Source organism: Tyto alba, unplaced genomic scaffold, assembly GCF_018691265.1.
Source record: "Tyto alba isolate M040663 unplaced genomic scaffold, T.alba_DEE_v4.0 Super-Scaffold_23, whole genome shotgun sequence".
NCBI classification, from domain to species: Eukaryota; Metazoa; Chordata; class Aves; order Strigiformes; family Tytonidae; genus Tyto; species Tyto alba.
This window is the reverse complement of record NW_024881297.1, coordinates 25,013,267-25,037,338: the sequence shown is the minus strand read 5'-3', so window position 1 is coordinate 25,037,338 and position 24,072 is coordinate 25,013,267. Positions and strand designations below refer to the sequence as shown.

The window sequence follows — 24,072 nt, the reverse complement described above, 5'->3', positions numbered from 1 at the left end:
TGAAAAATCTCCTTCCCCATTTACATCCCTTACATATTGTGGACTGTACGGTATACATACATTCAGTCAGTTTTGCTGTTTTGCTAGGGACACTCCACTGAGCAAGCTTAACTTGGCATTGAGGCTATAGCCACTGTACAGCCCCAAGAAAAAAGAATAGCTTCTTTTTGTATGAAATCTTGGTTTGTTGTACTAGAAAGTATCAATTCACCATCCTAACCTAATTAACTTCTGGGGGGAGAATAGCATTAATTTACTGCAGAGTCTGATAAAAATCTGTTACTCTGTTGTAGATGGGGTGATTTGCATGGGATAAACATGGAAGCCCTCTTCATATATATCCTACCTCCCCACCTCGTGTTGTGAATTTTCAGGAAAAACTCTGGAAGAAGTTACTACTACTTTGTTTTTGCTTCACTAGGCTTCTGCTTTCAGCAGGAGGCCTTTCAGTAAATCTGTCAATCACTGAGATGCTTTGCACTATAGAAATCCTAAGCAGAGCGAATCGTTCTCTTGCTTATGCCTCTGATTTTGTTGTATTTTTTTTTTCTTAGAATGACAAAGTTAAATTTTTGAAATGCTCTGTTTAAGGTTGTACATCTCCAGATAATGGTGGCTGTAGCCAGATATGTTCTTCTTTAAGCCCGTCTTCCTGGGAGTGTGCTTGTTTTCCCGGATATAAGCTTCAGCGAGACAGAAAACACTGCACTGCCATAGGTCAGTATGCCTGCATATTTCTGCCAATGGAAGCAAAAACATTTTAGAGTCCTTTAAAGTGGATTGCATAACTGGGATCTATTTTTGCACTGGTTTTAGACTACTTTGTGAAACCTGGGATGTATTACTTGTTTGGAAAAATAACCTATTTTGGAAATATACCAGAACAAGCACCAGTATATGGTTCAGTCTCCATCACAGAAGATTCAGTCCATTGTCCAACTTCTGCATTTCACTCTGGGCTCCTGTACTGTGGAGTCCTATCTGCAGTATTCAGGTTTTTGTGCCTTCATATTAACGTGGGTGTAGTTTCTGCCCAGCGTTATAGAATTGGGGTTGAGATGTTTACATTTGGAGAACAAGGCAGGGAATAGTCTGTTGAAGGACCTTCCCCGCAAGGATATTTCTCCCCCACTGTCCTCAGGAAGCCCAGGTATTTGATGTGCATGTTTGGATTCCAGACCCTTCTGTTTTCTCTGACGAGGGCACACCCCGGAGAGCAGCAAGGTATAAACAGTTACATGAGAGAGAAGAGGAAGGAGAAGTTTGTGATTTGTTTTGGGAATAAAGTAAAAGTTTTATTTTTTGGAGGACAGCATTTTTCTTGCTTTTCCTGTGAAAGGCTTGTCATGTGCAAAAGTCCAGCATTCTGGCATTTATGGTGATGCTATGAAATGCAGAGGGAATATTGTCTTGCGGCTAAGTCACAGTGTGAAATGCAGAAAGGGCTAGTGACTGCCTTTATCACAAATTTGGGGCAAGGCACTGATGATGAAAATCTATATTCACATTTATCTTTGATTTCTGAGGTAAGTGAAATATTGGACAAGGACTTTCATTTCTTTGTGCTCCTGTTCCTCATTTTGTCTCCTACTGTTGCACAAAGTGTTAACTAGGTACTAATGCAGGCTAGAGTTCAATTTGACCCTGGTGGCATTAAAGTATGTGCAAATTTTCATCAACAGGTCCTAAGCCATTTTTGTTATTTGCAAATGGCCAAGATATCCGCCAGATCAGTTTTGATGGAACAGATTATGTAAGTTTACTTGACTGGCAGATGGGAATAGTCTTAGCACTGGACTCTGACCCGGTGGAAAATAAGGTAAGGCATTAAAAATGAGAGGATTTTGAAGTGTTGCAAGGACAAATGGATTGGGCTTCCATGTGCCTTATCCTTTCTGCTGTCAGTGACCCAGACTGCACGTTGCACTGCTCATGCTATTGCCTGTCCAGGAGCACAGCTGGTACAGGATGCCAAACACTAGTTGAAGAGTTTAATTCTTTATTTACTGATTGAATGTGCTTTGTACATTGACATGGCTAATTCACAGAGAATATGGATTTCTAAATTCACTTCAGGTGTGATTTCAATTTCAAAGAACTTTTGTATGATTGATAACTTTCTCCCTTAAGTTTTCAGCACTGTTATCTGGAAATATATTGTGTTTGGTTTTGTGTTTTTTTTTTTTTTTGTTTTGGTTGTTGTTGTTTTTTTTGGTTGTTTTTTTTGTTTGGTTGGGGTTTTTTGTTTGTTTGTTTTTTTTTTTTTTTGTTGTTGTTTGGTTGGTTTTTTTTGTTTTGTTTTGTTTTGTTTTTTGTTTTTTTTCCCCACTGGATAGTTGTAAAAGCAACAGTATCTTTTTTTCTATACAGCTACATCCCACGATCCCTACTAAATGTAGGAATAATCTTAACAGGAATTACTTCCCATGTCCTGTCATTATTGAACATAACCACTGAACACTCACAGGGTTTATTGCTCTTATGAAAGGTATTCCTCATATTACAAGATATTGCTGTCAGAAATGGAAGTCTTCTCTACATGAAGAGCTGTTTGTGTGGCCACATCCCAGTGCCTTACTCCTTGCTTGCCGAGTTGGGAAGAATAGGAATTCAGCTGTGCTTTGCTAAACCTTCTGTGGCGGATAGTTATTTTTTTCCCATGGTGAGACTTATTTACACAGTGTTACAAAAAGATACTGGATGGTACAGTGAAAGCTGATGAGGAGCTCAGTTAAGTTGCTGGAAACATCTCAAGGCCTGGATGGACACAGCAAAATGAATGTAAATGTTACCAGATCTACATTACAGTAGCATCATTTCAGGCACTGCTGGAACATTGCCACTTGCTCCTGAAATAGGGCCCTTAGCAGTTGTTCTGCGCTGCACCGAACGTAAATCAGCCACGCTGGTGGCACTGGGTGTGCGCGCTCGTTGCAAGGTAAATTAGCTCAGCATCTCTCTGTGCTCCCATGGTAATTGAATTTCACTGGTTTAATGCTAGAGGCCTCCCTCCTGCTTTGTTTGGCCTCATGGTTGGTGTCACAACCAAGTTACTTGTTTTGTTGTTGCCACTTGCAAAGAAAGCCTCAGCATTGCTTTGCGCATAGTTCTGCCATACAGAGTTTGGCTCCATCTGGGTGTCACATACAAGAAAAAATTTTTTTCTTCATCCTTGGAAAACATAAGCCTAGTTTTCCCACCAGCAGAGAACTTTTATTTTGACCCAAAACAGGGAAGCCTCTTCTGGAATTGTTAGAGCCTGACACAAGAGACACCTGGTAAAAAATCGAGATAAGTGCAGGATGACAGAGGAAACAAATAGAAGTAAATTATGAAACTCCTTTTCCCTTCCCAGCTCCTTGACACACATACACTACCACTTTCTTATCCCTACTCCTCCCTTTTTAAAATAAACAGTGAAGTGTTAACATGATTCTTTCTGCGTGTTCCTACTTTTGCTTCCTCAGCTGTGCTTCATGTGAGGTAGCTCTTGCTGAAACAAAACCACAGGATATTCAGAGGGCTGTATATAGGGCAGTCAGGTTTTACAGCTAAGCACAAGCTGCCTGTGGAAGTCATCCTGGTTGAAGGATAAGTGCCTTTTTATTTGATCAGGGATCACAGGTTACCTGTTCAGCTTTTTGTGAATAAGCAGTGCAGGGAACTTTCAAGATTAAAATATTATTTCAGAAGGGGAACTATTAGACAAGGGAAATAGAGCAGAAAGTGAGATGGGAACTAATAACACCTCATCTGTTATTTCTTCACAGATTTACTTTGCCCACACTGCCTTGAAATGGATAGAACGAGCTAATCTGGATGGTTCAAATCGTGAAAAAGTTATTCATGAAGCTATAGATATACCCGAAGGCCTTGCTGTGGACTGGATTAACCGTAAATTGTATTGGACAGACAGAGGGTACATGTTCCATAGTGCATTTATGTTGAAGCATGCCATAAAATATTTGGAATAAATGACTGGTGGTGCAGGAATAGCTGAGATACCACTCTAAATTCAGTAATGCTTCGCATTCTGATTGGGTAGCTGTAATCTCAAGTATATACAGTTGGAAGGTTCTTTAAAACTGAAATGCTGAAAGTTCACTTTGAGTCTGCTATTGTATTTTTATCTTTGTCTTTCCAAGAAGCAATGGTTTGGACTCAGTTTCAAGGAATCTAAAGCATGTACTGCATATATACATATATGTATGTGCACACATGTGTGTGAATATATATGTATACACTTTTATTTATATACATACACTGCATGTGTGTATATATATAGGTATATCTTTTTATATATACACACACATACACACACATATATATAAATAATGAGTATTACTGCACTGAGTACATCTTGGGCAGAAGTCAGCATTGTTGACAGATACAATTGTGCCCCTGTAAGCTAATGGAGAGTCTTTGTCAATTATCTCTGATACAATAGGAATGACCACTGTCAAACAATATGACTTCACATTTCAGCTGATACCTAAATTTACATTCAGGGAGAAACAAAATTGACCCTTGGTGAAAAGGCAGTATCAGGTCAGAACACATAATGAAGACTCCTTAAAGAGCAGTAATGATGTTTTGGCATGACCCATATTTTATTAGTTAATGAAAAGTGGTTTTCAATGTTCAGATCACTATCCATCTCCCTTTTAAATATGCTACTAGTCCGCTTCCTTGCTATCAGGTACAATCATGTCTACACGATTGTTCTCCTGTACAAATATGCCAGTGTTTCTTCTGAAATGGGAAACTGTGGTGCTTGACTCAAACAAGAGTCAAGGGTGAAGCTGTGAATTTAAATCTGTCCCCTCCTTCTTACTCACTGCATTTACCTGTTTGTATTCCACATTTCCACAAATGTATTTCTCCTTCCATCTTTGTGTGGCCTTTCTTTGCAGGTTCAGATAGGCATGAAAGTCTGTAGGCTTGCTTTCAGGTAGAGGCTGGTATTTGGCAAGCTGAAGTTTGTAGCAGTAAGTACAATTTTCTGGGAAAATGTTAGATTAGGAGACTGGCAGTGTAGATTCTATACTTGACTTTTCCTTGACTTTTCTTGACTTGATTTTATGAGTGATCATGAGGACGTGAGCTTCATTCTTTCCTGTAACATAGGTATATGTAAAATGCTTAGCAATTTCTGGATGAAAAATGCTATGTAAAAGTACTATTTAAAAAAAAAATCTGTATACATTTGATAATGCCATTCAGTTAGGAGCTTGTTTTCCTCCTGAATCCCTTTAAAGTTAACATTTATCTGTTAGCAATCATACTTCCAAGTCATTATTTGCCCAAGAAAGGAGAACTTCATGTCTCTGGCATAGCAGCAGGTATTTTATAATCATGACCTGAACCAGATAATGAGGCCATAACATGAATTACTTGTTGATAAAACAACTAGACATCCCACATCAGCAAGATTATTTCCTGTCATTGTGAAGTTATTTATTACAGTTCTAGGCTAATCTAAATCAATGCAAAAACTTAGTACGTTCTGCCTGAGAAGGTAATTAAAAAGATAGCAGGGAGGACCTAACAGTGCCTTGTGTGTTGCAGGAAGGCATGCATCGAAAGGAGCAATCTGAATGGAATGCAAAGAGAAATGATCATCTGGGAGGATATCTCCCAGCCCCGAGGGATTGCCATTCACCCATTTGCTAAGTAAGGAGTGATAAACATGGTTAAGTGTATAATTCTTGGGGAGGCTTTTAAAAATGAGCATGCCAGCCTTGCCCTTTTGGCAATCAAAAAGTGCATTAGTCTCATGTTAGGGTAGTCATTGCCTTGCAGAGTTGTGTGAACTGCAATATTTTATTGCTGGGTTTCTTTTGTGAGTTAGGAGATGTTAATTTCTCATATAGATTTTAAAAAATACCAGAAGCATTAAATATTTGGTATGCAGTTTAAGCTAAAGAAAAGCAAGAGCAACTGAAGTCACCCTGACAGTTGTAAGCACCACACTATGTAATTTGATAGTTCCATATCTATTAGTATGAAGAAGGTAGTCACTTTTAACCTGTGGTGTTCACAAAGAATTTTTTTTTGTCCATGTTTCAGTTTCTGAGGAAACTAAACCAGATCTATTGTTGTGGAGATTTGATGATTTAAATACACCTTATATCTTCTTATCTAGTGGTGAGATGATGATGGGAGTTTTGGATGTTTAAACTCTTTATGAAATTCTGGCCATTTTAATCAATGGCAAAGCCCCATAGATTTCAGTCAATATGCCTGTAGTAGGATGATTTAAAATCTGTTGATTTTTTTTTTTTTTAAATGCTCATATCCTGCTATAACTAAGTACTGATAAATGAAGCAGAGTTGGGGGTGGTGTTTTGTTAGCTTCACTCTAGATGTAAAAGATCTGAAAGCATTTTTCAGTACAGGTTGAGAGTGATAGAGACATTTTGCAGGAAATCTTTTAAGAACAGGTAGATTCAGGGGGATTGCTGATTAGAACTACTGGTAAGCACAAAGACTACAAGGGGAAAGGAAGGGGGAACATGACTAAAACCTTTTTTATTAGAAAGTTAATGGTGAAAAGAGTAACAGACATTATAGCAATGTCCATAATTGTAAAGTCTGTATTAGAAAGGGATCTGAGACATGATTAAGGCTATTGAAAATACTGATCCCTGCATTTGCTACAGCTAAACTGCTCATGTAAATAAATCTAAGTGAATCTGTGGATTATTTCAGTAAACCTGACAGAGGTAGCTGATGCCAGGGAAGACTGGAGTCCAAACTTTGGAAGTAATTTGTGGTTTTGTCTATCCCCATTTTGAGCTGCCATCTAGCACTGTCTGTTCATTGAAAACCAGTATGCACTCAGGACTCGAGAGGGAGACCCTGAGAATCATCATTTTATTAAAAGAAGAAAAGAAGCTGGGCCTGATACAGATTTATTTTTCAAAACCAAGAAACCTGAGGACTCTTTCTTGCTTTCCCTGGGTGGTGGGTAATTTTGGTTCCATTTGTGCATTGTTACACCCTTGTTTAGACAAGGGGCTGACTAATGCATTGTTTTTTGTTGTCTGGGTTTTCTAAACATCATCTATCAGCAGTCACATGGCAAATGCGAAAAGCAGATATGAAGAGTTGGCAGTTAGCAAAGGCAGGAGTTGTTTTTCGAAGGTTTTGTGGCAATGAACAGAGTGGAGATTTTGCATAAGTCCCAGTGTAATCATCTGGAGTCTTATGGCAAGAGTGAAAAGATCAGCAGCCAATATATCTGCTTGAAGCGTGCACTTTTTTCTCATGTGCCTCAGGGCTGTATTGCCCTGATCTGATCTTTTTGCTTTGAAAGAACTCCATGGAGAGGAGGACAAATATTTACTTACTGACTTCCTGTATGCATTTTGTTTTCTAAAGGAGATTATTCTGGACTGACATGGGGGTCAATCCCCGGATTGACAGCTCTTCATTAGAAGGCATCGATCGCCAGCTTATAGCCAGCACTGGTCTGGTGTGGCCCAGTGGAATAGCTCTTGACTACTTAGCCAACAAGGTGTACTGGTGTGATGCTAAGCAGTCTGTGGTTGAGAGTGCAAACCTGGATGGTTCTGGTCGTCGAATTCTTGCACAGAATGATGTAGGTGAGGCTTTGGGGTTTGATAATTACCTACTGCTCTTTGTCAGTGTGCATGTGTATTTGCATATGTGCATGTGAATTACCAGCCAGTGGCTGTATATCCCCTGCAACTCTATGTTGAGGATAATGGCATTGCTTATTTCCTCACTCTGTCACCCAGTTGACTTTTATTTATTCATTTTATCAAAAGAACACTTTTAACACTCTCTGCTTTTATGAATCAGCCACTCTGCATTGCACAGAGAACTTCGGTGCCTTCACATAAAAACGAAAATAAGGAAAAACTTAAAAATGTGGTTTGCTTGTTCCATGAATGGCTGCTCACTGTAATTCATGTTTTGTTGTGTTTATTGCACCAGTGAGTTATACCAATGTAAGCTGGATATTAAGATGGGTATATTGGTCATCAAGATCCTTGAGCAACAATCCTGCATCTGCACAGTGTTGAACACTGGGATGGTTCTAAATACACAATAGACACTGAATGGAAAAATTATTTATGCAATATACTGGTATTTGTTATGGTTGAGATTTCTATTGTTTGACATGTAATTGTGTTGTTCTGGAGCAAGGGAATAGAAGTATTAGCAATGAGGAACTGATGTGGTCCCACTTCTAAAGAAAACCATGTGTTTAAGAATGTCGTACATGGCAAATAAGTTTCTGGAGAGGACAATTCCATTTGTGCGTGATATCTCTCTGGGGACCATTTTGTAGGTGTGTATAGAAAACATGGACAGAATGAGAATTCTTGGCTCAGTACCATGACTGCCATGGCTAAAGACTTTACAGTTACCCTGTCAAGCAGCTGCTGTTCTAGGCTGTGCTCTGGGAAGGCTTGTGTTTATCTCTGAAGCCTGATGCCCTCCCCCTTGTTTGAAGGAGACCAGAGTGAGGTCTTGGAGGGAGCAGTGTTCTCCAGTTCATAAGGCATCAAAAGCCCTGAGCAGAGTGACTTCCCAACATTCCTTTATTTTCCCCTGCTGCATGTATTCTGCTGTATGCTCCATCTTGCAACTGATCTGCAAAGGAGGACCTTGAAGCCTGTTGAAAGTTTCACTTTGTTTCTCCACGAGGAATGAAACAGTGTCTTATGGGGAGAAAAACAGAGAATGAGAGCTAGGAGCGCTGGAGAATCACAGGGTATGGGAAAGGAGGTAGGCTTGGAGCAATGATATGGCTGTTTGGAGGTGGAAGGACATCATCTCTTTCACTTCTTTCTATAGGTGTCAAAGTGCCGACCTGTAGAGGTATAAATTTAGACAGGTGGAGAGATTTGATATCCTGACGTTTTGCTAATTCTGTTAGTGAGACCAGAATTCAGCTTCTGTTCTTGCACAGCTGTACACTGGAAGGCAGGAAAGTGGCACCTCTTCACAGGCGTTCTGCTGTAACATAATTTTTTTTATTACAGCAGCTCCCTCTTGTGTCCCTGTACTGAGAATTCATCCAGTACAGCTGCATGCAAAATAGATAAAATTATTTCTGCTCACCCCATTTTCAACTGTAAGTAAAACAGCCTGTAAGCACCTTCCCAAGGCAGTGAACAACATAACCACTCCTTTTGTTTATACAATGGGTCGGGTTTGCACTGTTACAGAAGGGGTTCATGTGATTATTTATTCTTCTGTTCCAGCTATCTCCATTAATGACACTACACTTCTATTTCTAATTCTTAATGTATTAGTAAATTAAGAGATTAAGGAATTGCTGGGCAAAGCAGGGTGTTGTTTGTTGATAGTGCATGCTATAGATCCTAAAATTGTGAGTAATGTTTGGATGGGGACAGTATCTAGACCTTGTCTAGTTGCTCAAATTTCATGGAAAGAAAACTAAGAACCACACTCAGTGATTAAGCATGGTTCAGTGGAGGTGGTGAAGTGCTAACAGAATAACAATATGCTCTTCAATTTAAGAACACTTAAACCGTCTCTTAGAAATTTTCTTATATAGATGTGTTTTTTTCAGTTTATTTGTGATGTGTATTTAAGATATAGCAACATGTACTAAGGTTCTAATTTATTTGTTGTTTTGTTTGCTTGGCTTTGATTTTTTTTTTTTTTTAAATTTTTTTAAACTAATAGCTTTTGGGATCCCAGTTTCATTACTGAAATTAAACATCACTCAGTTGATTTCTACATCAAAAACCAAAACCACAGATCATAAAATCACGTGCCTCCAAACATACCTTTCAGAGTGGCTCAGGCTGCAGTAGTATGAAGTGAGGTGCATATTCAGACTGTGAGTAAGGATCAGGACCAAGCAAACCTCCTTCAGCCAGGAAGCCCCCACTCTGAAACCAGGTGAACATCCATGGAAGAATAGTATATGTTCTCACCTTCCATTGCAGAAAGCTTGCCCAAAGGCTATCTTGGAAGCAGGAGATGTCTAAATGTATAGAAAGAATGCATAGTCCCATATGGACTAATGACAATTTTCTATTATGACAGAGATACTAAGAGTCAGAAACATTTTGCAAATATCTTTATAAGTATGTCTGCCCTTATATATGAAAGTGTCCTTTGGATTATGAATTGCTGAGCTTCTGCCAGACTAGAGATCTGAGTTTTTCTAGTGCAGATAATGTTATGCTAAAAAGGAAATATTGCTGTACTCTAAACTTGGGGTAGAATTTCTCTCACCTAACATTAGTCATTTAAGTGTTAGGTGCCTGGTCTAAGCTGGTGTCTAGGTTCATGCTGTAATCAGTGAAAGAGAGGAGGACACCTGGATGATCTATTGCATCCTGTGGTTTGTGTTAGCTGTTATTACTAGTTAGCTGACTAACAGACAGTGACTATCTACTCACAGCCTAGCACTGCTAGTTGGCTGAAGTGAGGAAAATTAATTCCCCTCTTGAATTTTTCACTGTGATGTACTGGCTAGTGAATATCTGTGCATAGCACAGATATATATATATATATATATATGTATGATATATATACATATATATATATATATATATACAGATATAGATATACAGATATATATATACAGAGATATATATACAGATATATGTATGATATATATACAGATATATATATCATACATATATCCACAGCATATATGTATGTGTGGACCACACTGTATTGCACTTGTGTGTACTTTTGCCACTTGCAGAGGCCACACACTGGCTTTGGGGTCCTACCATCAGTCAGTGGCTATCATGTCTGTAGCTCCCAGCCTGCCGGTACACTTATGCAGGCTGCCACATACCACGAGCTCCTCTCCTCCCTGTTCTGTGAAGACTGCAAAAGGAGCCGAGCACCTCAGCAGCTCTGTGCTGGGCCACTTACTGGCAGAGGCAGGAAGCATTCCACTTCTGAAAGGCTGGTCCCAGTGCTGCTTTAAGAAATGATGGTGTCTGAGGTAGAAGCATTTTGTGAACTTGATCTGGTTGGAGGTCACCAGCAGTATAGAGGCTATACTGAGCCAGGCAAGTGTCATAGCTTCCTCTGCTAAGAGCATAAATAATGTGTGCCCGTGGTCCATCATGCATGGACATATCTCCCCATGAGATATCAAAGCGGAGAAGTGGCTATGGCTATGCCACTGTGTTAGTAGACTCATATGCAGATACTGCTTTTGTTTACATGGTTTCTTGTGTATGTTCTACAGATGTGGAAATGAGAAATCTAATTTCTTTGTAGGTCACCCTTTTTATGTAACGGTGTTTGAGGATCACCTTTGGTTTTCTGACTGGGCTAGGCCATCACTAATGAGGGTGGACAAGAAGACCGGCCAAAACAGGGTACGTCTTCGAGGCAGCATGCTGAGACCCTCATCAATGGTTGTAGTTCATCCTTTGGCGAAACCAGGTATACTGCAAAAATTAAGCAGTCATTCCCTTCCAGCCTCCTCTTGTTCACTGATATCAGTAGAATAGATGTCCTTGGGAGAGGATTATCTTCTCAGAATTAGGCTCTTTAAAAGGCCTTGCGTAGTCAGATTGGCATTTATTGAAAGCATCATCTGGGCATGTGTCCCAGGAATGCTAATAGATTTTGTATATTTATGATCATGACCAAGAATAGATGCTGATCAATTGCCACAAGGTTACCATAGTCTTCTATTTCCTATTTATCCTAGTTTATTAGCATCCCTCTCACACACAAATAATAACAAATGACATGAAGAAAGATTTTGTAAGATACATTAGTTTTGGATCAAAGAATTTGATTTTCTGTTGGGAACAATCTTCCTGTAAGCAGAAAAAAGTAATTCAATAGACCAGGATTGAGAGAAGGTAATCACAGGTTTCCTATGCCCTTGTAATGGACTTTCAGAGAATGTTGGGACTCTAAAGGAGAAATAATAAAGGAATTGTTTTTTTGTTAAAGTGATAAATTTGTTAAAGAGTATGCTAATCTGCTTTCCTGCCAGAGTCTAGGTGATAATATTTATGCTTTTTTACCTTTTTTTAATTAAATAAAAGAATGCTCTAGTTTTTGTCAGTCCTTATTCTTTTTTCAACTGCTTCAACTCTGCACAGCTAAAAGGAGATGTTGACTGAAGAAGCAGCTTGTTAAGTTGCCTGTTTTTCTGCATTAGGGGCAAATCCTTGCCTTTATGAGAATGGAGGCTGTGATCAGATCTGTGAAAACAATTTTGGAGTTGCCCATTGCATGTGCCATCCAGGATTTGGGAAAACTCAAGATGGAAAAACCTGTCATGCTCTGGATGCTTCCAACACAACAGCAGGTACAATCCTCCAGTTCCAAAAAAGACCCTCCCCAAACCCTTGAGGATCCTGACAGATAGCACTGGAAAATATTCACATTGCTCTACATAATGAATGATGGTTTCTCTGAAGAATGAAAACACTGGGGTGTTGTCCTGGGACAATAACATGTCTGACCGTTGTAATTTTTCCCTTGGTATATTAGCAGTAAGAGAGATGTGTGCCGTGCTGAGAAGTATTGTGAGCAATGAGTTTCATTCCTTGTCTTTTGTATTTGAGAAAACCCACCAGTGAGTGGTTTTAGGAATAATTTGAGGCCAGAAACAAGCTAGTCTGGAAGGATACTGATGTTTAATTGAAAAGGAAACCACCATGATTATTGAAAAGCAGACAAGGGGTAGAAAATCAGAAAGTTAGTTCAGTAGATTTAAATAGTCTCTATCACTTTTTTTCTTGTACTTTTCAGGAAGAGTCTCTGTGCACAAGGAGGTATTACCAATGCCAACACCAGAGACCTTGATCCAGAGCACACAAAGCACTGAGGTACTCAAGGATATGGATGGTGGGGAAAGGCAGAAAATCGACATTTTATTGATGGCTGAAATCATGGTATCAGGTAGAGTCTGATGATTGTCTTATTTCTATTTACTGTGAGGCTCTGAACAGGTTTATAGAACAGAAAGAAATCATAGGCCTTAAAGGAAGAGAGGTTCAGTGTCAAGACTCGTGGCATTCATGCTCTTAACCTTCTTACAAGAAGTTGGGTCTATGCAATTATGCCAGGCAGAACTGCTTCTTTGTTTGTTTGTCTCCATGTTCCTTCACTATGTCAACAAAACTTGTTAATATTATCCAGGTCTAGAGAACAAACGTTTCTAACTTGAAACACTTGTGAAAGTCTCTCCCTTAGATTTTATAAGTATATAAGTTCCTCTGATCAACATTGCAGTAAGCCCATTGTATTCTACATGTTTGATGACACTAGATCATTAAACTGTAGAATAGGTTTTGCATACCAACATTCAGAAATGCTGATACTAAATGACACTTCAATTCCATCTAGACAAAGACAACAGCCCTAATGATTGTATTGGCTTGCCATCATTGACCCTGGAGAGATATGTTTTAAACTTTGACTGTATGTTCTGGTTTTCTTGTTAGTTTTATGATTGGTTGGGGTTTTTTGTTTGTTTGGTTGGTTGTTTTTTTTTTTGTTGTTGTTGTTGTTTTGGGTTTTTTTAATATACAGTACCTCCTTTGATCTGTCCAAATGCATCTGCTGTTGTTTTGTTTTGTTTTGTTTATGCTATAGATCAAGATGACTGCACTGCACTGGAATGTGATGTCAATGCACAGTGCGTTTTGCTGGAAGATGGTGCTATGTGTCAGTGTTTGAAAGGATTTACCAGGAAGGGGAAATCATGCTATGGTAATAAAGGACATTAATACAACCTTCTGGAAAACTGTAGACTGGGGGAGAGGAAGAAAATCTATCTTTTCTCACATTGGCAGCTCCGCTGTGTGAGCCATCAGAGAAAGGTCAATGGTATTGCTTATTTTGAAAGGGATGATGAGCAGAGAGCATGTGAGATGAAATGGCTAATTATCACATGCCTTATTTTCCCCTGAGTCATGAGTCTTAATCCTATTAATATTAACAAGCAATAATGGGGATAATAGGAATAAAAGCATAACATATTTATTTGTAAAAATTGCCTAATTATAAAACCTCAGTCCATAGACATGATAGTTGATGTATAATTTAGAAGTATGTATTAAGGAGTCTCTTAAAAAATAGTATTCTTGATGTAATGTTTATATAAAAGTGCTGCTCCTGTTTCTTCCTAGCACTAAAAAGAGACAATCAGACAGACAGCACATTTCTCAGAGTGGTCTTTACATTTTTGGACTTGTATACAACATAGATGGAAGCACTTTGTTCTCTCATAAAGGCCAAGACAGGAAGGCATTAGAAACAGAACAATTTTACCATTTGGTGGCTAAGCATGAAGACTCATAGGAGTCTATGTTGCTATGGAAAGGAAAAAAAAAAAAAAAAAGGAAGATGAAATGGGTGTAAGTTTTTTTTTGTTTTGTCTTTTTTTTTTTTTTTTTTTGTGGTACTTTTTTTTTTTTTAATATTATTTGTTTTTTCTCAAAACAATATTTTTGTCTGGGTAGTGTTTAAGAATAGAAGGCTAATATTGAATAGGATCATTCCCTCCAAACAGGATTTTTTTAAAAACAACTGGTATTTGTGGAATCTCTAGGTCTCCAGTGGAAAGTAGCTGGCTCACTGTCTTAGTCTCTTTAGAATGTCCCCATCAAATTTCATACCAAGAAAAGACCACAAAGCCCTTTTCTTCCCATTTGCTTCAGATGCACAAATGACAAGTGACAGCATAGTCTGAGGGAGATTCATGATGTAGATATTTCTTTTTATCGATTTACCTGATGTTTTCATGACCCATGTGTCCCATCTCCTTGTTTTGTCTCACAGATGTTGACGAGTGCGCTGTAAATATGGACCGCTGTAATCGAAATGTGTCAGGCTGTATCAATACAGAAGGGGGCTACGTCTGTAAATGCCTGGAGGGCTACACTGGAGACGGAGTCCATTGCTATGGTACAAGCACGTGTGAGGGCTGTGCTGTGTCTGGAAGGCTGAGGCAGGCTTAATGAGCAAGATACATGTCTTATGATTTGTGCCAGCCTTGCATCAAGCTGTGAAGTTGTCAAATGAGCTGTTCTGGTTCTTTCTGAAAAATCTGGTAGGGGCATGGATCCTAACAGTGGCTTCCCCAAACAGTTGACATTTTAAATTTCTTCCTTTCTGATTCTTTTCCTTCCTGTTTGAAGTGTGGCAACCTCAGCTACTGATCAATATGCAAAGCCTGTAGTTGTCAGTGGATACCTCCTCTCAGTGTTTGCACTCTTTTTAGTAGTTACAGCAGGAGAGAGAGGAAGAGTGAAGGGGAGGAGGGAAGTGGAGGTGAAGCAGTAGGGCTTTATTGGAAATCGTTGCCATGAATATAAACGAAAGCAGGAATTGAGTGTGTCATAATGATCATCAAATAATTCCAGGTCTGTTTAATAGGCATGAGGTTCAAGGTGTTGACATTGACAGCCTGAGTACATTTACAGTCTTGTTAATAATCAGGCCCACTGCTTTTCCCATCCAGCTCTAATGCCAGGGCTTTAATTTGTTCCCTACATTTCTTAATTTTTTAATCCATTTTAGCAGTAAATATGAAGGAATAGGAAGCTTTTCCCCTCCAGTACTTGAGTAGCACACCTTTTGTTCAGAGCTTTATGAGAGTCTTGGCTTCTCTTTAGTTCTTTTAATTTTCCTTTCTCCTTTATAGCCCAATCCAAAGGACAATATTTGACCCAATTCTTACATAGTCTTTACTGGACTTTGGTTCCTCAACAGAGATAAGGATGACTGAAAAATTAAGAGCAATATCATTATTATGGGCAGAGTGTGGAAAGTCTCAGAGGCAGGAGGTTCAGGAAGACATTCTGCATACAGTGGTCAGAGATCCTGAGCTCATGTCTCTGAGAATGTTTGGAAGTGCAGACAGAAGTCACAAGCTCCTCTTGCTGTCCCAGCATCACCTAAAGGGCATGTTCCCAGGCAGCCCTGGGCTTTCACTATCTGTGATATAGTTGCTCAGCTAAAATGTCTGTGGTACCTACCACTATTATTGAAAAATAGTCCATTATCTTCCTGAAGTCTTTAAGTTCAGAAGATAGTAAGGTAAGATTTCACAGCATTTTATACATGATGCAATGCAAAAATAGAATTGAAACTAATTTTGTGTTTGATGACTTGAAATGTACTCTAGAAATCAGAAACTGGTGATTTTGTACTGCAGTTTTAGATGCCTACATGCACGCACAGTGTCCAGAAATGTGTCAGTACCTCCAAAGATGGTACAGAATGAGTTCATCTTGTGTTGTTGAAATCACATTTCTTGGCACATGCTGCATCAGTTTTGTTCCTGCATTTTGCTTTTAAAAGTGCTCTGAATTTTCTAGACTGTTTTGGGTCAGATCCTGTTAATTTCACTGTAGAAAAAAATCCCAGTGGGTTAAGCAATAATTTCCCACAAATTGAGAGGGTTGTTCTGTGATTTTGTTTCCCCAAAGTAGATCTGGCATGTGTATTGTGCTGACAGTTCATAAAATGAATCAGAGGCTCCCAAACTCTAGCATGTGAGCCCTTTCAAATTTCCCACCTTTGAGATGCTGCTGGGGGGGTGAGTGCCAGCCTGGCAGGGTGAGGGTGTGCAGCAGGATGTGGGTGAGATGTATGTACGAACCCAACCCAGGCTCTGAGCCTGGAAACTCTTGTTGCAATCAGGGAGCCTCTTTGTAGTAGTTTATGGACTCAGTTAATGTAAGTGTTTACACAAACTGGATAAACCTGTAGGTTTCTAGACCCTTTTCTTCAATCTAAAATATTTGTTTAGGCTGGACCAAGTGAGTGGTACAGGGGTGGGCAACTCCCCACTCCCAACACTTCCACTGTCTTAATGCAAGAATGCCAACTGACAGTACTCTAGTACTCATCCAGGGTGCAAGCTATGACTAGTAATACCAGGAGAATGTATCCAGTACAAATAAGTCTTCTCTCCAATTCTACTGTATTTGTAATGTTTCATGGGGAAGCCTTTCCTTCCTTCTCCCTGTGGAGAGCTCCTGCAGGAGTGTAGTATGCTCTGAAAGGCTGGGGAGACTGGGATTACGTGGCATAGAAAACATGCTGGTTGCTCTTCCGTTACATTTTCCATGAAGGCACATTTGCAGAGGGAAGGTGTTTGGTGTTTTTCCCCACTGCCAGGAGACTGCAATGCTGCAACTGCTTCCCTTTTATAACTGATGCTCTGAGGCGTTTCGTTCTTCTAACTGCAGACTGTTTGGGTGACAGATATTGATGAGTGCAAGATGGGGTCCCACACCTGTGGAGAGAACATAACCTGCAGAAATACAGAAGGAAACTTCACTTGCTTGTGTACTGATGATGCTTCTGGAACTGGCATTGGTTGCAGTGAGTAAATGGAGTGAGCGATTAAAATGAAGTGGCCCTTAACTAAGAACTGTGCTCCTGAGTAAATAGCTGTACCTGGAAATTAAGGAAACCCTGTATAGTGACGTACTGAGCAGCTTGTGGGTCCATTTAGCATTGCTTTAGGAGCCTGTTTTGAGGTGGGCTAAAGAGACCAGATTTGAGTTTAGTTTGGAAATACCTGCATTAAGGTTCAATGCTAGTTTTTACTGTCTAAAGGTAATGACACATCTGTCTAAAGGCCTTTACAATGAATAGCAGAAGTAAATGCTCCTTGGAGGTAACATTTTGGAGGTGATTTCAGTCTGTGTCATTTTTCAAACTCTGTGCCTTCTTTCCCTCTGAAGAAGTCTAGCACAAGAACTGCACATAATTTAAGTTCCATTTAATACTCCAGAATAAGCTACTTTTTCAGATCTGGTGGATGATTTTTCAAAAGGGCTCTGAAACTCTTCAGACAATCTGGTCAGCTATTTAATGAAGGGAGCTGCTGAAGGTTCAGTACTGGTGACTATCTGACCTTCATTTCAAAATGTGCCTCAAAGTGACAGCAACATTCTCTGAAAATGTGGAGCTGAGTGACTCATTGTCTTACTGTGTGTCAGCCCTCTTCATTGGGGTGAATTTTACTCCAGATCAAGTGACTGTCTGATGATGGAGGAACACTGTGTCACAGATCTGTTTCTGCAGAAAAACAGAAGGAAATTATGGCTTTATAAAGTAGAACACCTATCAGCATTCGCATCCCCCTTTCGATTACTGAAGCTTTCAGTAGTTTCAGGTGTCACTCAGGAAATGATGATTTTAAATGATGCATGACTTGGAGGTAATGCCTTCTAGGTCCCTCAGCTGTAAATCTGATCCCATGTCTTCATGGGTGTTAACACACTATTTTAGTTCTTTGCCTAATAAGCTCCTTTAGCCAGCTGAAATTTTCCTTGCAGAAATCAGTCACACCTGAGGTTCACTCATCCCTTTCCATTCAGGCTCTTTGCTGTGGCAGTTCTCCTGCAAATGAAATTTTGAAAACCAAATGTCATTGAAGGTCATGTTGCAATGAAAGTGGTGTGAGTCATAAAACTGATCCTGTAAATGTATGAGTGTGATTAGGTGCATTTCTGCTAAGCCATACTGCTAGAAATTCTTTGTCAGGTAGATGTTTGGTTCTGACCTATAGATTTGCTGTAGCATCAAAGTAGGCAAGACAGCGCTCCTTTTCTGCAAGGGCATGTCTGCACTGTGCAGAAATGCTAGAACAACCTTTAAAACTAGCTAGTTGGGATATCTGTGTAGGTGACAGTGTGTGCAACTCAGAGAAAGCTACAGAACCCTTTGAAGAATTGGGTCAATAGAGTTCCCTGCTTCCCCAGTGATGCTGTTATCTGTACCCAGCCTAGCTTGAAACAATAACAAATGTGATCTGCAGTCACACACAGATGCAATCAACTGGATAGCAACAAAGTAGAAATAATCTGCATAAAAATGACAAGTTGCATGTGAAAACTTCTCAGTCTGAGATCCAAGTGTGTGAAATACAGCCACCCTTCACCTGTATATCTGACTCTGGTACTTTATGAATGGTAAAGATTTATCATATCCTGAAGCTGCATAAGTTGCAAAAATCATTTCAGCGTAATTAACTAGACAGCCAACGCAGTTTTTTTTCAGAGCTAACTAGACAGAATGCAGCCAGCCTCTGTGAGTCTCTTATAGCAAATCTAGAATCAAGCACATTTAGTATTTTGATCTAAAGTTCCATGTGCCTAAATTTGATAAGCAACATAAGCAAATAGGTAAAACACAAGTAATTGGTTGAAATTAGAGATTTTTGCCTACTTTCCAATCTTGAAGTTCTGGAACTCTTTTGTAAGATCATGTTGCCAATGTGGCCAAAAGTTTGAGATGTCCTTGTGAAATCCTGTGTTTCAGAATCTACTGTGGCCCCTACTGTTGTCAGCAATGAGTACTCTACACACCCTGTGCAAGGTGATACTGTAGGATGCCCTTCTTCGTACGAGTCATACTGCCTCCATGGTGGAGTGTGCAATTATGTTTCTGATCTACAAGACTATGCCTGCAAGTAAGTACAGAAATTTTTTATCGTCTTTGCTGATGAATGGTATCCTTGGGGCTCACTTGAGTGCAGACAGTGAAGTGTTTGTCCATAAATTATCTGTTCATAACTCATGTTAGCAATTAGACTAGAATCATTAGACTCTACTTTTTTCTGTAAGTGGTCACTCTGTTCACATCCATTGCAATTAATAGTAGGACTGGATTCTCCCTAAGCACTTGATTCTTTGCTTTGGAAATGTGAGAAAAATTGTTAAATGACTTAGTGGTGATGGCTTTATGAAAGAGGTGCTTGCTGCCTGTCCTGTACATATATATCATGCTGACTTGTACCTCCCTGTTGGCCTGACTGTTCATGTGTAGCACTTGCTGAGATGGAAGAGGACACCTCTGTCTTGTCTTCTCTGTTTGGGACCAGAGAGAAATCTGGTGTGAGCATCTTCCCTCATAGTTTGAAGAGTCTCTGTCCCTGGCAGAAAGTGTACAATGTGATGGTCATCTTAAAAACAGGGAGAGTAGCAATGAGTCCTCAAAACAAGGCCTACTTCCTCCTGTCAATATTTTCGTGAAGCCTCATTCCTGGTTCCCCAAATGCAGTTACTGATAAAAGCAAAGAGAATCTTGTATCTCCAGAAGTCAGCCTTGGCCTGGTCAATGTGACAGCCTAGTCCCATGGGGTAATAATTCTTCACAACCATTAGTGCTGGAGTTTAATTGTGTAACTTGATCATATTTGTGTCTGTGTTATATCTTTCTTCAAAATCAAGCGTAAAAGTGTTTACACTGGGACAAATCCAATCCCTGCCTGCTCCCCTGGGGTCTCGCCTGGTAAGCGAGGACCTGTGCAGGGGATGGATGCTGTTCCATAGTAGGCAAAGCTCGCTCTGTGCCTTGGTTACTCAGGTGGCCCTGGTATAACCTTGGAGTGGTGAGGAGAGCAAGCTTTGCACTGAAGGGTTTCCTTGACCCACCATTCCCCCAGATCTTCCTTGTACTGCGCTGCAGGGACTTCTGTACCAGGCCATTTCTGCAAACACTGTCAAATCCTAGGCTTTCTTATTTTTAAATATGACTGGTCTCCCCTGCCTACAGACCTCTGTAGCTGCAGGAATATGAAAAAAAATGTATCTCATGTATATACATGGGAATGAAGTGGATGCTTGCCCCGCAAAGCCCTTGGGCAAAACCATTACAGGAGATGGACTCATGGTTATCTCTGGTATTTGTAACTAATGTTTAGTGTAAATTTTAGAGGCATGGAAAACTATCTTTTTTCACCTCATTGAGTTTCTCCTATTGAAACTGAAGAGTCTACAACTGCAGAACTTTCAAAGTGGATCACATATTTTTTTTCTTTTATTTGTTATGTGTTAGTTAATGATAAGAATCCAGATGTACATATTCTTCAGTTCTGGAACTGGAAGCCATTTAAAAAAATTAAGGAGCAACTGTGCTTAGCCATGTTCTTGGGGGCCAGGGTTTGTGTGTGGACCTTTCTGAATTCTCACATTTCTGAATTCTCACTAGATGGCAGCATTCATTCATGTAGGCTGTAATATATTAACGGCCAAAATGGAGTAATGGAAAAATGTTATCTAGCAAAAATCACATTGTATTTTAATTAATAAAATCTCTTACACTACAAAGTAGATCTTCTAGCTTGTTTGGAATTTACTGTGATCTTACATTAAAAAATAAGCATTTTTCTGCCTTCCAACATATGTACATTCTAATTTGTGACAGAATGAGAGTGCTTGTGCCTGATTTAACAATGAATACTGATATAACATTTTCAGGACATTAAGTAAAAGCTGCTGCAGGACGAATCCTGCTTCTCTTGCTCATTTGACTAGCTATTTTGTCTTGAGTAAAACTAGACCAATAAGAATTGTGAGAAGGATTTGAGCCTACGTTGTTGAGAGATTGTTATGAATTGAGTGGACTTTTCATTTTTAAGTTTATTGTTTCCTTTTTTATGTCTCTCAACTTGGACAGTAAAACTAGTAAAACATCTTTTTGATGTATTTCTCACTTTTTAGTAATTTTGATTTGAGGGTTTCATGCACTGATGAAATATTTCTATGTTGGGTTTTACAGTGGTAAAAACAGTGGTAAAAACAAACAAATAAACAAAAACCACCTATGGAAGAAGCTTGTATTAAAACTAAATTATGAAGATATTTCTAACCCATGAGTTGTTTTTTTTTAAACCCTTCATCTTTTATTTTAAAATAAGTATTCAGATTAAAATTTGATTCCCTTAACCAAGTCACTCTGAAAATACAAGTAAGCCCTATATTGCCTATTTCAAAGAAAGGGAAGCCTGCTGCTGGAATCAGTTAAATGGAAAATCTTAGGGAAACACTAATCACATAACAGGATTTAAGAGAAAATTATTTTTTTTTTATTCTTTGCCCATTGGAATCTGGAAATTATAATCTCCATGTATATTTCTATAGGCGATTCAATATCTTTACAATAAGAAAAGTCTTTTAATATTGAATTCTACAGGTTTCAACAGCCATTCCTTTAAAGTAATTTTATCTTCACCACTACTAAATTCAACGAGATATTTCCGAAGCGGTTGCCAATGGTAAATCAATACACCAGGTGACTGAAGGACTGGTGTGGGGTCTTTCCTCTGCCACCCGTTACGAAGTGTGCTTGCTTGCTTTTGGCAGCTGTGTGACGGGTTACGTCGGGGAGCGGTGCCAGTTCAGCGATCTGGAGTGGTGGGAGCAGCAGCACGCCGAGCGGGTGAAGATGAGGAATATCACCATCACCGTGTGCATGGCAGTGCTCGTCCTCCTGCTACTGCTGGGGTCCCTGGCTGCCTACTGCCACAGGTACTGCTTCCAAACACACGCAGTGAACGGGTGGCACGAGGATTGAGGTGCTGCTGACTTTCACAGCGGGCTGATGGGGAAGAACATGAGCTGTTCCTCAGCTGGTGGAAATCACTATGTCATCCTTGCCGCTCTTTTGTTTTTCAGTAATTGGATCGATGAATAACTCAGAAAGTTCTGGCATGTCCCTTGCATGCAGTAGTTGCATTGGTTTTAGAGAGTGACATGTGTCTGGGGGGAAGAAGAACAGACCTTCTTAAGGAGCCTTTCTTTTTATTGGTGAGAGAGTTCAGGAGCATGCTATTTACTTCTTCCTTGGTTTCCTTTAGGAGCTCTAGATGTCTGAAACTGTCATGGTAGGGTTTGGCTTTTCTCTGCTAGCTATCCCGTTAGTTTGGTTTTGCTTCCCTTTCAGTGTAGAGTGGCACCTGAAAGTTTCCTTTTCCTTGAGAGAAGCAGCATACTAACCTTCCAATAGCAAGCTTCCAGCAATGAACGTGAAACCAGTTTTCCTGGCAGTAGAAATAGTAAAATCAGGGATGTGAGCACATCTGTTGTAAAAGTACTCCCTGGCATTTTCCATGGCTGTAAACAATTGTGCAGGTTTGGGATTCTTCTCGTGGCAAAAAGAATCCCTACAGTCACTATTTAAGAACCCAGTCTGATGTGAAATTAAATGTCGTCAATGTCCCTTGGACTGGAAAGCATTCAGCATTTAATAAGTTAGAGTCTTTTGGCAATGACTTTGGTAGATGACTGTTCTCTGAGGCTCTTGTTTAAATGCATACTTTTATTTAAAAGTAAACAAACAAAAAGCCACACAGCAGCCAAATCAAGTGTCTCCTGCTGAATGCTGACCTGCCTTCCATGTGCAGAGGATTTGTTTGTGGTTTAGGTTACTTTTAAAGCTAGACACTCCAGGCATAAAAAGTTAAGCTACAAAATAATTTAACTATGGTAGCTAATATTTTCCATTCTTATTTAATGGTTCCTAGCATATTTAGTCCATAAAAGTAGATAAACTGCCACGTTTCTTATTTTCTATTAACTAATAGTAGAGGTCCAGAATTAAAGCTAAGCACAGACTTGTTTGTTCTCATGACCTGGGATTCAGAAGCTAATAAATGGAATGATACATACAGAATAGACAAATTGTGAGATTATTATATTTCCCATATGTCATATAAACTGTCATGAAAAATAGGCAGAGTATGGCTGGTTTTAAGATGTGAAGGTATTAATTCTCTTCCCTTTCTCTCTCTTTTGTCATTTCTCTCTGATTTACCTTTCTTTCTTGCCAAATGCTTTTGATCAATAGAACTATTTACCTTGACAACAAGTTTTCAATTACATGCTTGACTGAATTTGTGCCGTAGCTATTACTAGCTAACTAGATCAAAATGAAACCACTGACCTAAAATCCCTATTTAACTGGAGTTTGGAAACCAGTATTTGGGTTGAAATGGCTATACTGCTTTTTCAAATAATCTACTCTATTTTGAAATGTACTGATTAATTCTGTAATAGTCCTGTTCCTTACCCTGTAAAATGGAGGCAGCTATCTCCTTTTAATTGGAGGAAATGAAGATCTACACATGCCAATTTGAAAAATGTGTGAACTGGAGGCCAAGAATACCAAAGTATTGTGTTGGTTTGCTCAATGACTGTAGTCCGCTGAAGAGCACTGTGTTATCCTTAACATCAGGTTTATGTGGTCTGACTGTATAGTATGCCAGTCTTCCTTGGGAAGCAAGGAAACAACTCTTCCAACAGCAAAAAAATCTGAATCGTAGATGTA

At 39.4% G+C, this 24,072-nt stretch overlaps 1 protein-coding gene across 2 annotated transcripts in view; it reads left to right on the top strand.

The window, feature by feature from the left end:
* The window catches only part of EGF (epidermal growth factor), a 61,350-nt gene that overhangs the window by 27,924 nt on the left and 9,354 nt on the right, over positions 1-24,072 (top strand). Inside the window, exons 10-22 of one of the 2 annotated variants that reach the window (XM_032997830.2) lie at positions 592-717; positions 1,683-1,819; positions 3,771-3,919; positions 5,569-5,673; positions 7,384-7,607; positions 11,254-11,421; positions 12,155-12,304; positions 12,751-12,900; positions 13,597-13,713; positions 14,785-14,910; positions 17,218-17,337; positions 19,285-19,435; positions 22,110-22,274. In XM_032997830.2, coding sequence (XP_032853721.2) covers positions 592-717; positions 1,683-1,819; positions 3,771-3,919; positions 5,569-5,673; positions 7,384-7,607; positions 11,254-11,421; positions 12,155-12,304; positions 12,751-12,900; positions 13,597-13,713; positions 14,785-14,910; positions 17,218-17,337; positions 19,285-19,435; positions 22,110-22,274 — 1,888 coding nt within the window. The remainder of the gene's footprint in view (positions 1-591; positions 718-1,682; positions 1,820-3,770; positions 3,920-5,568; positions 5,674-7,383; positions 7,608-11,253; positions 11,422-12,154; positions 12,305-12,750; positions 12,901-13,596; positions 13,714-14,784; positions 14,911-17,217; positions 17,338-19,284; positions 19,436-22,109; positions 22,275-24,072) is intronic. The other variant, XM_032997832.2, reaches the window with a different exon arrangement.